General features: G+C 41.3%; 1 protein-coding gene across 8 annotated transcripts in view; it reads right to left on the reverse strand.

Moving 5' to 3' along the window:
- Window positions 1-14,496, reverse strand: part of PLEKHS1 (pleckstrin homology domain containing S1) — a 33,092-nt gene that overhangs the window by 3,045 nt on the left and 15,551 nt on the right. For 2 of the 8 annotated variants that reach the window (XM_073595858.1, XM_073595863.1), the window contains 9 exons: window positions 14,169-14,249; window positions 11,450-11,560; window positions 10,067-10,135; window positions 8,882-8,967; window positions 6,718-6,816; window positions 4,777-4,902; window positions 4,418-4,516; window positions 2,260-2,395; window positions 962-1,073 (listed from right to left, as the gene is read on the reverse strand). In XM_073595858.1, coding sequence (XP_073451959.1) covers window positions 999-1,073; window positions 2,260-2,395; window positions 4,418-4,516; window positions 4,777-4,902; window positions 6,718-6,816; window positions 8,882-8,967; window positions 10,067-10,135; window positions 11,450-11,560; window positions 14,169-14,249 — 882 coding nt within the window. In that variant the 3' untranslated portion in view covers window positions 962-998. The remainder of the gene's footprint in view (window positions 1-961; window positions 1,074-2,259; window positions 2,396-4,417; window positions 4,517-4,776; window positions 4,903-6,717; window positions 6,817-8,881; window positions 8,968-10,066; window positions 10,136-11,449; window positions 11,561-14,168; window positions 14,250-14,496) is intronic. The other 6 variants (XM_073595860.1, XM_073595864.1, XM_073595865.1 and 3 more) reach the window with 6 other exon arrangements.

Below are 14,496 nucleotides of genomic sequence, written 5' to 3' on the forward strand. Positions count from 1 at the left end.
TGACGTTCTCTGACTGTCCACATCTGTCTCGTCCCATAATAAATCAGGTGGATGTAGGCATGAATTCCTGGCATATGATGGTAAATTGCTATAGAGCAGTGGTTCTCAACTCCTGTCCTCAGGACCCACTAACAGGCCAGATTTTAAAGGGATTTTAAACCTTCATGTTTTTTCACCTTAATGCATCCTGCGTAGCTTATTTTATAGTACCGGTATATGTACTATACTGTCTATATAAGAATTAAGTTCTCTGCTCAGCAAAGCGTGCACTGTCTGGAGCAGAGTGTTTCTCCTAGGGGGTTATCTGATGTGGGGAGGAGCCGCGAGAGCCGCCGGGGGACCCCAGAAGAGGATGTTCGGGGCCAAAATGAGCTGCACAGCGGAGGTAAGTATGATATGTTTGTTATTTAAAAAAAATAAAAACTAACCCTTATGCCGCGTACACATGAGCGGACTTTACGGCAGACTTTGCCAATAGCTGCCCTAGCGTGGCTTTTTGTCCGTCGAACTAGCATACAGACGAGCGGACTTTTCGACCGGACTCGATTTCGACGGATCGATTTAAAACATGTTTCAAATCTAAGTCCGTCCACCTTTTGAGAAAACAAAGTCCGCTGGAGCCCACACATGATCGAATTGTCTGATGAAATCCCGTCCGCCGGGCAAAGTCTGCCGTAAAGTCCGCTCGTGTGTACGCGGCATTACAATCACTTTAAGTATTACATTGGGGAGATGCAGACTAGAATACGGCAATGACTGAGCAGCAAATGATATCACCTGTGATGTATTTCAGTTACCTTACAAACCTGGCCTGTTGGTGGGCCCTGAGGACAGGAACTGAGAACCACTGATCTAGAAGATTCACTGGTGAATTTTCTGGTTCATTTGGATCCTAGGTTTTTAGATTTTTGTTTTTTTTTCTTTTTTTAGTTTTTAAAAAATGAAGGCATTCAGATTATACCTTATGTGCTCCTTTCCTCCTCCAGGTGGCACTCTTCTCATGAAGTTTGACAGTTGCAACCCTCTAAGTGGAAGACTCCAGCTTTCATATTACGAGTCACCACCAGGTCCACCTACAGGCAGTAAAACACAGCATGTAATCTTTAATTATTTGCTAGAGATCAACATAAGCATAACAACAGAAGTCCTTTAATCTCCCTAGGGTTCCCAAGTCTGCACACCTGCACGGCCCATTATGACAGGTTCCCACCATCGTTGCACTGAGTTCCTGGGCCTGCACAGCTGCTATTCCTATTATAAGGGCCTGCCACCCTCCCTGTAAGGGGTTAACACCATCCCAGAACTAAGTTACTGTGCCCATTATAAGAGGGTCCAATCATCCCTTCACCGAGTTCTCTGGTCTGTACATTTTCCGTGCCCATTATGAGGGGTTCCCACATTCCTGCACTGAGATCCTCGGTCTGCACACCTGCTATAATCCGAAATGCAACTGCAGCACAAGCATTTTCCCCGCACCAGGTTGTATCCAAACCAGGTATAAACTGAATGTTGCTCTCCAGAGTTGAAAAGCCCCAGGTGCTGGCTAATGCTAATCCATGTTGTGAGGGAAGAAAAAAGTCCGGACAGCCGCACACCAGGAGAATATAATCCAACGAAATTTCTTTATTGTAAAATCAGGAACAAATCATGTACAAAGCATTTGTTCCTGATTTTACAATAAAGAAATTTCGTTGGATTATATTCTCCTGGTGTGCGGCTGTCCGGACTTTTTTCTTCCCTCACAACATGCATACCTGCTATGCCCATTATAAGAGGGTCCAATCATCCCTTCACCGAGTTCTCTGGTCTGTACATTTTCCGTGCCCATTATGAGGGGTTCCCACATTCTTGCACTGAGTTCCCAGGTCTGCACACCTACTATGTCCATCATAAGGGGGTCCAAACATCCCTGCACTCAGTTCCTAGGTCTGAACACCTGCTATGTCCATTATAAGGGTGGACAACCATCCCTACTGTTCCCGGGTCTGTACATTTTCCACGCCCATTATGAGGGGTTCTCACATTCCTGCACCCAGGTCTGAACACCTATGCCCCGGGTCTGTACATCTCCTGTGCCCATTATGAGATATTCCCACATCCCTGCGCTGAGTAACCGGATCTGCACACCCGCTGTGCCCAATATGAATTTTTATTCTTTTATTTCATAGGGGGCTAGAACATACAAAGGTGGGCAGGAGCACCCCAAACTCCCAGGTGTCTCAGCAATTCCTAATATGTGTGTCACTACAAAGTGATTACCTTGTCTCTTGTGAAGAGATTCAGCATCTGAAAAAAGAAATCTCTGCTCTCAGGTCGAAATCCATTAATTTCATTGATGTGATCACCATGGTAGAACACACAGCCAATTTCTACAGGACCCTTCCACTTACTCACACTGTTAAAGAAAAGATAGAACATTTTACATTTCTATACTGTGTGTGTATGATATACTGTAAATGCATATATACTGTACAGTGTTCATATATTTAATGAATGAATACAAATCTCTCTCTCTTGCTATAAAATACAGAAAAATAAAAATAAATGACATATAATATATATATATATATATATATATATATATATATATTACACAGCTAATTAAAAATTATTGTAAAGCTACATTTAAAAAAAAATAACATACATGTTATACTTACCTGATCTGTGCAATGGTTTTACACAGCATGGCTCAGTACCTCATCTTCTGGGGGGGGGGGGGGGCCCGCCGGCACTGTCTGCTCCTCCTCTTCTCCTTGTGTAGGTGCACTCCCAAACTGGGTTGTGTGCTTCCAAAGACACACACAGCGTGGCTTGGCCCCACCCTCCGCTCCCTCCTCACAGAGTTTGACAGACAGCAGCAATTGCTACCGCTGCTGTCAGTAAAGCCTGTGAATACAGGTAGGGCAGGGAGCGGGGCTGGCAGCGGTGACAGCGCTGGATCGTGAGTGGTGCCAGGTAAGGGGGGGGTTACACGGAAAGTGGATGCCTATAGAACCACTTTAATTTGTGATTTTAGATCCTCCTGGAGGTCAGATTTACAGCTAGTATCAGCTTCTTGCCATGCCTTTACAGGGGAGCTTTAACTGGGCCATGGAGAAGCAGCACAAGGAGCCATTATATACACTATAGTGCTAAAAGTACTGGTACATCTGCCTTTACACACAGTGCCATCTTAAGAGCATTATAGGTCCCCGGGCAATACAGTGCACTGGGGCCCTGTCTACACAATTAAGCACGAGAATAAAAATCCAAATGATCAATAAGGCTATATTTATTGGTACTTCCAACAAAATCAGTGCTTAAACATTAACACAATGTTTGGACAATATAACACGAGCTTGAAAAGCAAGAAATTGAAAAACAAGAAATTACAGATTGAAATGGGACAGTACAAAAGCACTAATTTTGTGTAAGCGTGTAAGCGGGAGATATTTGTGGGGGGCACAGAGTAAAATTGGGGGGGGGGTTGTGGCCCCACGCTGGTGACTCCATTGCAGCACTGGCACAATGTGGCAGAATGATGCTTGGCTGGTGGGGCCCCCAGGCAAGTGGGGCCCCCGGGCAACTGCCCAGCGTGCCCATGCGAAAAGATGGCCCTGTTTACACACACATGAACTTTAATGGCATCCCAGTCTTAGTCCGTAGAGTACAATATTGAGTTGGCCCACCCTTTGCAGCAATAACAGTTTCAACTCTTCTGGGAAGGCTGGCCACAAGGTTTAGGAGTGTGTCTATGGGAATGTTTGAACAATCTTCCAAAAGAACATTTGTGAGGTCAGGCACTGATGTGGATGAGAAGGCCTGGCTCGCAGTCTCCACTCTAATTCATCCCAAAGATGTTCCATCGGTTTGAGGTCAGGACTCTGTGCAGGCCAGTCAAGTTTCTTCACCCCAAACTCGCTCATCCATGTCTTTATGGACCTTGCTTTGTACACTGATCCAAATCATTTGGTGGAGGGGGGATTATGGTGTGGGGTTGTTTTTCAGGGGTTGGGTTTGGCCCCTTAGTTCCAGTGACGGGAACTCTTAAGGTATCAGCATACCAAGACATTTTGGGCAATTTCATGCTCCCAACTTTGTGGGAACAATTTGGGGATGACCCCTTGCTGTTCCAATATGACTGCACACCAGTGCACAAAGCAAAGTGCATAAAGACATGGATGAGCGAGTTTGTGGTGGAGGAACTGGAACACCCAAAGGTCAGTGGAAATTGAGTCAGAAATTATGGCAGGAAGGTTTCACTATTAGAGTGCAAATAGATGTGATAACCCAGGGGTGGTAGAGCCCAACTACAACTGGAGAATCACTTTTGAGCGAATGGACACTTGACCAAAAAAAAAAGAAAATAACAGAAAACAAATGATAACATAAAGATAACATAAACATGTAGCCCCTAATCTTGACATGCGGTTCTTACCATAAGCGATCTCCGACCTCCTGAATATTGAAGTAATTCCTTAGGTGAGTCGTTGGGATGGTAAGATGCATTTTCACATAATCCGAAGAATCTTGTTCACTAAAAAATAAAGAAAAGGAAACTGGTTATCAAATTGTGTCTGTCTATCACTTATAGTGGACCCAAGTCCCAGATTCTGCTACCCAGCCATCCTTATAGAGCAGATAAATATTAAAATCCAACATTTATACTGTTAATTTCTTTTTTAATACATAAACTCTATTACTGCCCTACTTATTGGCTTTAGATATATTTTAACAATGAGCAACACTGTCCAATATTTTTTGTAGAATTATGCCAGCTCTAGAGAATTTACTTACTACATCATTTTCAGGATGTAAGCTCTCTTCAGCTGACTTCTCTGTAATATTGGGGACCTGCTTGATTTTATAATTCTGTAGTTCCGGGGAGGTTTTGCTGGACAGTGGTTGTTCTGCTCCTCTGAACTGTAAAGGAAACGTGAACATTAGTTACATTCCCAGGTGCTTCCGACCCTACTCTACCGGTTATGGGGCATTTAGGAAGAGTATTATTATGGTAAATTTGAGCAGGTCAAGTCAGGAAGAGAAAGCTGGCTGCTGAGATCAACACTGTGCTGATTTTAATCTTAGAATTCCAACTTTCAATATCAGAATTCTGACTTTTAAATGCAATACAGAATTCTGACTTTAAAAGTCAGAATTTAGTTTCATAAATTTCTTTTAGGATGGCCCCAGGGCTCTTTCGTACAATTTTTCTCTACCGGCTGGATGGAAGTCTTTAATCTCAGATTTATGATGTTTAACCTTAGAATTCTGATTTTCAATATCAGAATTCTGACTTTTAAAGTCAGAATTTTATTTAATACATTTATTTTACGATGACCCCAGGGCTCTTTCGTAGGGTTCTTCTATACAGGCTGGCTGGAGGTCTTTAACCTCAGATTTATGACTTTTAATCTTAGATTTCTGACGTTTAACTTTAGAATTTTGACTTTCAATATCAGGATTCTAATTTTTAAATGCAATACAGAATTCTGACTTTAAAGTCAGAGTTTAGTCTCATGGATTTCTTTTAGGATGGCCCCAGGGCTCTTTCAAAGGGCTCTTCTGTACCGGCTGGCTGGAAAAGACGAACACTTTTTGTCAATACCTCTTAAGTATACCTTTATTTTTTTTCTTTTATTTTTTCTTAGTTCCGCTCACCCACTGCTGAGTTCTACTTACTCTCTCCATGTTCTAACACTAGCAGTCCTCTTTGGGCAGAACAAGACGGCAGAAGACTTGCATCATAATGCCCATTTCCTGTGAGCCCAGCCTGTCATTTATACCACCCCCCAATGGGCACATTTAATGCAGTCTGGGCTGACAGTACTCCAGGACTGAACGGTGCTCACTTTGTTATTCTGTGAACGCTGCTCAGTCCAGAGAGAATTCACTTCCCTACAAACCAGCAGAGTTCTAGATAAAATATTAGATTAGGGCCACACTTTCTGAAGGAACCTCGGCCTGAGAGTACGGCATGTGGGCAACTGAGATGTCTGTGTTTTTTATTTGTTTTCATGTTACAAATAGGCATTAATCGGGCTGGCTGGTGTTAGGGAATTTTTGTGTCCATGTATACTGCAGTATTAGGTTTAAGATACCTCTCTATGTTTTTCCAAGGACCAGAATATCTTCCATTGCAGTAATCAGTCTGCTACAAAGACACAGGCCCTCCTTTAACAAGACCTTTCATTATAATTTGTACAGTTCTGTGTCTCCTCCCCCCCCCCCCCCCATAGTACTTGTAGTTCTTTGTCCCATGTTTTGAAGTGCTATCCAACCACAGTTTTGAGATCCGATCAGGCCCCCTTCCCTCCTGCTGCAGCCAATCCAACAATAGCTATGAGACTGCTGATTCATAGCTAGGCTTGCTTCAGCTGTGAGCACTCTCGAGACAAGCAATGACAAGAGAAATGCAGAGGGAGTGAGGTCATGTCAGCCTGTGCATCACTCTTGCCGTTGCTTGTCTCAGGACAATGTACTATGTAACACAGGCTAAAGAACTGTAAAAATAAATAAATAAATAAATGATAGATTCTTCTTTAAGCCACATCTCTGCATAGTTTAGGCAGATTTGGGGGCTTGTTTAAGAATTGGGAGTGTGATATTGTGTTCATGGTTGAGAAGATGGCAGGTGTTTGGATGTTGAAGGCATTGTATTTTCTAGGCAGATTTCCATCTTGCTGTCTAATTTGTATATCAGATTTCCCCACCATTCCGTACTCTACTTTTTCTTACCACAAGCTCTCCTGTGCATCAAGGGGGATCTGCGTTTGGTCTGTGGAGTCCCCAATATTTGTATCTGAGTCCTCAAAAGAGTCCGAAAAGTCCTGCGGTCTGTAAAGAAAGAAAAAAAATGGATCTTTTATCTTCCATTAAGAACTTTGTTTAGACTCCAAAATCACAAATTCCTGTCTCAGCCTTTCCTGCCCATCATATGGAAAAACACTAGTTTATATACACATTTATGTGACCGTGGCAGACATCAACCAGCTGTGCCGACCACTCTTGAAGGGGATGATCATCTGAACAGATCAAAAAAGAGAACAAAAAAAATATTCAAAGGGGACTCAAGGGGACTCATAGCTGGACACTGTTTTTGAGAATGGCATTTCCCTAGCCTCCATGTTGAGGCTTTGGAGTCAATGCTTTGAGTCCTTGGCCAGGAACAGGTATAGATGTATGGAATTCTGACACTTTTTTGACAGAAGGTTGATTTACTAAAAGTGGAGAGTGCAAAATCTGGTGCATCACTGCATAGAAACCAATCAGCTTCCAGGTTTTATTGTCAAAGCTTAATTGAAGGAGCTGAAGTTAGAAGCTGATTGGCTACCATGCACAGCTACACCAGATTTTGCACTCTCTAGTTTTAGTAAATCAACCCCGCCATGCTTTTCCTGGGGCTGTCACTCAATAGCAGCCAGCATACTTTTCTTTGAAAAAGATTCTATTCCCTGTCCCTGATACACACACGACCAGTCAAAGGAGTTATATATGAAATACAGTGATGTAAATATTAAAGTGGTTGTAAACCCTGTTACACCACTTTTACCTACAGGTAAGCCTATAATAAGGCTTACCTGTAGGTACCCTGAATATCTCCTAAACTTGCACAGTTTAGGAGATATTCACTGTATCCGCATGTGTCAACGTCATCGGCACATGCGCACTGAAGAAATGGCCCGGTCAGGAGCCGCGCCATGACCGGTGGCTCCCGTGCGCTCTGGCCAATAACAGCGCCAGAGCCCATGAACCCGGAAATAGCTAACTCCGGGAGACATGTCACCAGTCACAGCAGTGTGCGGGGACCACTGCAATAGCTTTGATCTAAGGTAAGTATTTCATAATGAGCTAGTATGCAATGCATACTAGCTCATTATGCCTTTGTTTGCCAGGGGGTTTTTTTTCTGCGTTTACAACCACTTTAAAGTGTAAGTAAAGGCAAAACATTTGTTTTTAGTTTTGGATAGAGTGGAGAGGGTTTCGAACACCTATTAGGTTTTTATTGCTGTCTGTGTCTCCGCTAGAGAGATTCCCCCTCTCTATTTGTCCTGTTTACCATTATTATTGAAAGTAAAAGAAAACCCCAAAGTTTGGCTTGTCCCCAGAAAAAGAATAGAGGAGAAATCTTGAAATCTTCCCATGGGGATTTCCTCCCACTTCCTGTTTTAGCTTCAGGAGGTGAAGTTAAATCTCCCCAATGTAACACAGATGGCAACAATTTTTTTTTTCCAAAAATTAGACAGATTATAACCCTCCCTTACTCTATCCAAAGTGAAAAAAAAAGTTTTGCCTATAGTTCTACTTTAAACAGCGGGAAAGTGAAAATGTAAAAGTTATGTTGGGTTAATAACATCTGAAAGCTCCGCTTGTCTTCCTTCTCCCCCTCTCCGCTGCCAGATTTGGCACCTTTTTGGGGGGGGGGAGCGGGTACCTGGTTTTGACAGGTACCAGTTCCCACTTCAGTCTCAGCCCCTTTCTCCTTCCCCCGCAGCCGGCCCACTCACAAAGCGCAGCGTGGTTCACGCATGTGCAGTAGGAAGCCGGCTGTGAAGCCGCAAGGCTTCACTGCTGATTTCCCTTAGCCAAGATGGAGGCGCCAGCACCCGAGAGCTGATTCAAGAATTGGCTTGAGTAAAGACATTGCGGGCTCCATGGATAGGTAAGTGCCCTAATATTAAAAGTCACCAGCTACAGTGTTTGTAGCAGCTGACGTTGAATTTTTGGTGGTGGGGGGCCGGAACTCCTCTTTAAATCATTCAGTCCCTAAAAAAAAATATTTAAAATCTTAAAGTATACACTCCCTTAAAATAAAATACAGTTTATCTTTAAATTATTAGAAAACATCTTTTTGCTGATATCAGCCCTTTTCTCTCTACAAAAGATGCAAAGTCATGCTTACATTTGCTCCATGCACATATACACGTTCTCATCTGGGAAATCAAAGTCTTCTTCCTCCTCAGTATAGTCCACCGATAAGTGATTAAGCTACGAAAATCAGAAAGACACTATTTAAAAAGTGAAATCATTGCATTTAATATACCCGTATTTATCAGCATATAACACGCACAGGTGTATAACACGCACATTAATTTTAAGAGGGAAGTTTCAGGAAAAAAAATGTAATTTTAAATAAGGAACTTTGAAGCAAAATAAGGGTCAGTGCCCACCTACAGCCTCACCATTGTCATCAATGCAGCCTGATCAATGCCCATCTGCAGCCTCACAAGTGCCATCAATGCAGCCTCATCAGTCCACATCAATGCAGCCTCACAACTGCCCTCAATGCAGCAGCCTCACCATTGCCATCAATGCAGCAGCTTCACCATTACCATCAGTGCAGCCTGATTGATGCCCATCTGCAGCCTAGAGGGGACAGGGAGGGGGAGGTGGGGTGGGATGAGCACCGACAGATTACATACAGTGAGAATCTCTTATGATAGACAGAACAGTGGTCCAATGGCGGCCCAGGAGACGGGACTTCCTATTACAGAGGCCACCAAGTTAACAGGAGATTCCCACTGTATGTAATCTGACGGCGCTCATCCCGCCCCCCTCCCTGTCCCCTCAGAGGCAGCTAAAATTGAAGTATTGGCGTATAACATGCACACGCTATTTGCACCTGATTTTCAGGGTGAAAAGTGCGTGTTATACGCCAATAAATAGAGTCACGTTAGTCACGTTAGTTGTCACACACTAAACCCACTCAGACCAGTTGTACATGGAGTGACATTTTTCCCTTTCTAGTGATCTGCAATCTACTCTACTGTGATATCTCTCTAATGGTGGCCATATATTTAGCAATTTGTGATTGATCTATGCATAAGCAATTGCAAAAAAAGCAATTTATACAGCTGTGTCACAAAGTTTTGGGGAAACAACAGAACATTGGATGCCAATTGTTAAATTCTCAATACCAAAGCAGTTTTTCATGGATTCTTTGCAATAAGACCCCGTTGTAGAGTTTAAAAATTATATTCCTGAAAGCTTTGCTTTGGGAATTATGAGAGTTCATTGTTTAATATGGCAGAATTTGGATATCTGATATATGGACTAATTTATACAAGAGACAAAACAGCGGTCTTACCCCAGGCCTTGGTACATCATAGATTTCTGTGTCGCTGTAGTAAGCCGTATCTACACTGGTTGTCTCCTGCTGTAAAGCAATTTCAAAAGGCTTGGTATAGAAAAGGTCAGAATAAAGTATATGGATCCCCCTGCAAATGATTGAGTTCTGTTGTTTTGAATAGAGGTTATTGTCAATACTACATGATACAAAGACATTTTAGACAATTGTTCACTTCCAACCTTGTGGAAGTTGTTTGGGGAAGACCCTTTTCTGTTCCAGCATGACTGTGCACAAAGCCAGCTCCATAAAGACATGGCTTGACCAAGGTTTGGTATGCAGGACCTCGAGTGGCCTGTACAGATCCCTGACCTCAACCCTACTGAACACCTTTGATGTGACTTGGAAGGCCAACTGAACGCTGTGCAACCTAAATACTTGACTTGACAAATGCTCTTCTGGCTGAATGAGTACAAATTTCCACAAACACATTCTACAAGCTTATGGAATGTCTTCCCAGAGGAGCAGAGGCTGGTAAATCCAGCTCCATAAACACATGGATTGAACATTTTGGTGTAGAGGAACTTCAGTGACCTGCACAGAGCCCTGACTTCAACTGTACTGAACACCTTTGGGATAAATCAACACCAATTAAAAACTTCTCATCCATCACACCAAACTAGTCAAACCATGTCTTTATGGAGCTTGCTGTGTACACAGGGGCACAGTCATGGTGGAACAGAAAAGGGCCTTCACTAAACTGTTACCACAATGTTGGAAGCACAGTTTGTCGAAAATAACTTTGTATGTTGTGGTAATAATAGAACCCCTCACTGGAAACACCTGAACTCAATTTGCAGTGAGATCAGAATCAAGATAAAACAAATGATAAAATAGATTAAACAGTATTTTATATATTAAAAAATAGCAATTGTTTATGATTTACAGTGTTTTAGCAAACTAAATGTTATTCAGTTGCCCTTACCCATTGCAGCCGCAGCCGCGTTAGCGGTAAATCGATGCTAATTTTAGTGCCGTTGTACCGGCGCTTTTTGGGCGCTAGCGGGGAGCTTTTAACATCTGCTAGCAGCAGAGGAAAGGGTTAATAGCACCCATGTAGCGCCGCTGCCGAAGCGCTTTGCAGGCGCTTCTGCAGCGGTGTCCATTCATTTCAATGGGCAGGGACTGTGAAGGAGCGGTGTATGCACTGCTCCTCCACCGCCCCAAAGATGCTGCTTGGAGGACTTTTTTAACGTCTTGCCAATGCAGCGACCCAGTGTGAAAGATTTCACACTGGGACTGCAGATGAGGCATTTTTCGGGCTTTTACAGGCGCTGTTTTTAGCTGAAAAATGTCTCAGTGTGTATGGGGCATTAGGGTTTCCATTGGCTTAATTTATATTACCTTATCTGACAGGGATAATCTTCTAAAATCTTTCTTTAGGGAGTTCCTGGCTGGTATGGCATCACTACATGTCTTAGATCTCTTTCGCTCTTGCGGTAGGTTTGGCTCTGTCTACACAACAGAAACACAATATATATTATATATATATTATTATAGTATATTATTATATTATATACAATATATATTTGCAACATATACTAGAACATATCAGAAAATATATATTTTTTTACTACTCCTGAATACTTTTTAAATGCATAAAGTAGGTTTATAAAAGACATTTAGTCAAAAAAAAAATTATAGCTAAAGGTAAAACTTTGTTTTAGTTTTGGATAAAGGGAAAAAGGATTAGAACACCTGACAGGTTTTATTGCTGTCTGTGCCCCCATTAGGGAGATTCACCCTCTCTGTTTTGTCCTGTTTACCATTATCATTGAAAGTGAAAGTAAAAAAAAAAAATCCAAAATTTTGGGTTGCCCCCAGAAAAATAATAGAGGGAAAATATTCCAATGGGGTCACTAGTTCTGGTGATACAGGACTCCCTTGCTTTGAAGGGATTTCCTCTCACTTCCTGTTTTGGCTATTGGACAGGAAGTGAAGGGAAATCTCCCCAATGGGACACAGATGGAAAAAATAAACCTTACAGGGGTTAGGAACCTCCCTTACTCTGTTCTGCTTTAAGGATTTGACCTTTTTGAAATCCTACATTGGTAGCACTGTCTCAACAATACTTCTTAATTGTAGATTTTGTCAATGTGCCTGTCATGGTAGCATGACCTATAGCTTTAGAACAGTTATAAATTGATAAAAGGGCCCTCAAGTACAGGCACCAAAGGGCCACACAGAATTTTCAATGAATTCAACGCGACAGAAAGACATGAAACAGGAGATGGTCAGAGACTGTAAACATATATAGGAGTTACTGGAGACTGGGAACTTGCTTCAGGAGACAGTCGGAGCCTGGTGACCCATTGAGGGGATTTACTAAAACTGGAGAGTGCAAAATCTAGTGCAACTCTGCACACAAACCAATCAGCTTCCAGGTTTTATTGTCAAAGCTTAATTGAACAAGCTGAAGTTAGAGAAGTTAGAAGCTGATTGGATGCATGCACAGCTGCACCAGATTTAGCACTTTTCAGTTTTTGTAAATCAACCCCATTATGTGAGGCTGCTAGAGATCTCTATTATTAACTATCCATATACAAGTCAAGGCTTAGTTTTTTTGGCTCCCTATGCCCCTCTCAAAAATGGCTTGTTCCGCATCTAATATTTCTCTCAGCAAGATCCATTAAAAAAGTGGAAAACACATAAAAAAAAAATAGATAGCTAAAAAAAATAAACCAAACCATTTACCAGTTTAAAGCCAATCTAAAGTATATTTTTCCTCATTGGTTTCAGTAAGCACCAAGACAGATCCCTGTCTGTGGAGGCCCAAGTACCACACAGTACCACCACACTCGGGCCAATATTTGGGCACCTGGGGTTTAGAAACGGTAATTCTGCCCTGAAAGAGGATGTAAGACAAGAAAGAGCTGACCAGCACTGAGACTGCTGATAGCAATAGCAAATCTGATCTGAACTGAACTGATCTTGATGTGTAATATACCTTGTTTCTCTTGCATCTTCAATTATGTAAGGGGCACTGCCCATACTTTAGTATTGTTGACATGATTTAAGATTCAAGACTCAAGTCCAGATACACGTTTATTTCAAAGAAAAAATGTTTACAAAGCCAACTTGTTTCAGGGGCTGCCCCCTTCACCAGGGCTAAATAGTAACATAAAAATAATATTGATTGATAAGTGATAATTGTTTATAAAATAAGATTGATAGATTTATGTTACATAAAAATAGGAACTTAAAAAATAATAATTAATACGTTTGTTTTGTTGATAAAGTTATGCTACATAAAAATAGGAAGATACAAATAATAATTATATTATGTTGCATAATTTATGTTACATTTTAGTCCTAGGGAGTGCATCCCCCATAAATTGTTGGCTTTTGTAAACGATCTATCACTGGAATAAAATTGTGTCTGGACTTGAATATTACAGTGTGGCTCTACAGGTCTAGCCTCGCTCATCCTCATCACAACACAAGACAATTGAGGAAATCCCTCAGTGTGTAAAAGCTGCCAACCCAATATTCAGATTCATATCTCCTCTACCACCATGCTATTAAATAATAAAAACAATATAAAATGAATAATAAATAATATTATGCAATAACCCTTCCCCGTTCTAACCAAAGCTTAAAAAGATAGTTTTAGATACACATTAAGTTAAGCCCCTAACGGGTGTCACCTAAACTCCACACATTCTGCATTAATATATCTATGGGATATGTCCATTTTCATTTTGTAGATTTTTTTTTTAATTAATGACAAGTTTTAACTTTATTTATTAGAAAAAAATAATAATATATGATTCGGGGCATGATCCATAGGAATTGATTTACTAAAACTGGAGAGTGCAAAATCTGGTGCAGCTCTACATAGGAACCTATCAGCTTCCAGGTTTGTTTTTTGTCAAAGCTTAATTGAACAAACTGAAGTTAGAAGCTGATTTGCTACCATGCACAGCTGCACCAGATTCTGAGTGCTTCAGTTTTAGTAATTTTTTTTTTTTTAATAAACTTGCAATAGTATAGTCTTTTTTTCTGCTCTGAATGAAGCCGACGTGGGCATAATAAAAAGAAGAACATTTTTTGGTATTCTTACCATCAAAAGATTTAAAGGCTTGCAGTCCGGAATTTCTGTCCTTGAAGTTGGATCAGTGTGACATCGCTGTCTATCCTGTGTCTGAATACAAATGTGTATATTTATATATTATATTTCCCATTTATAAACTTTGCTCTACAATGACACTCATATTTAATTAAATCACTCTTCAGCTTCTCTTCAATTATAAAATATGGTTTAAAGCAGAACTCCAGTTCCTGCGAGCACATAGTCCAGTACAGATAAAAAAATAAAAATAAAACTAACAAGGAACATGCTGATTGGTGAAGAAAGTAGAGTGACAGAGAGATAAGCACATCAGTCTTCT

The sequence above is a fragment of the Aquarana catesbeiana genome, linkage group LG08, assembly GCF_042186555.1.
Source record: "Aquarana catesbeiana isolate 2022-GZ linkage group LG08, ASM4218655v1, whole genome shotgun sequence".
Classification (NCBI taxonomy): domain Eukaryota; kingdom Metazoa; phylum Chordata; class Amphibia; order Anura; family Ranidae; genus Aquarana; species Aquarana catesbeiana.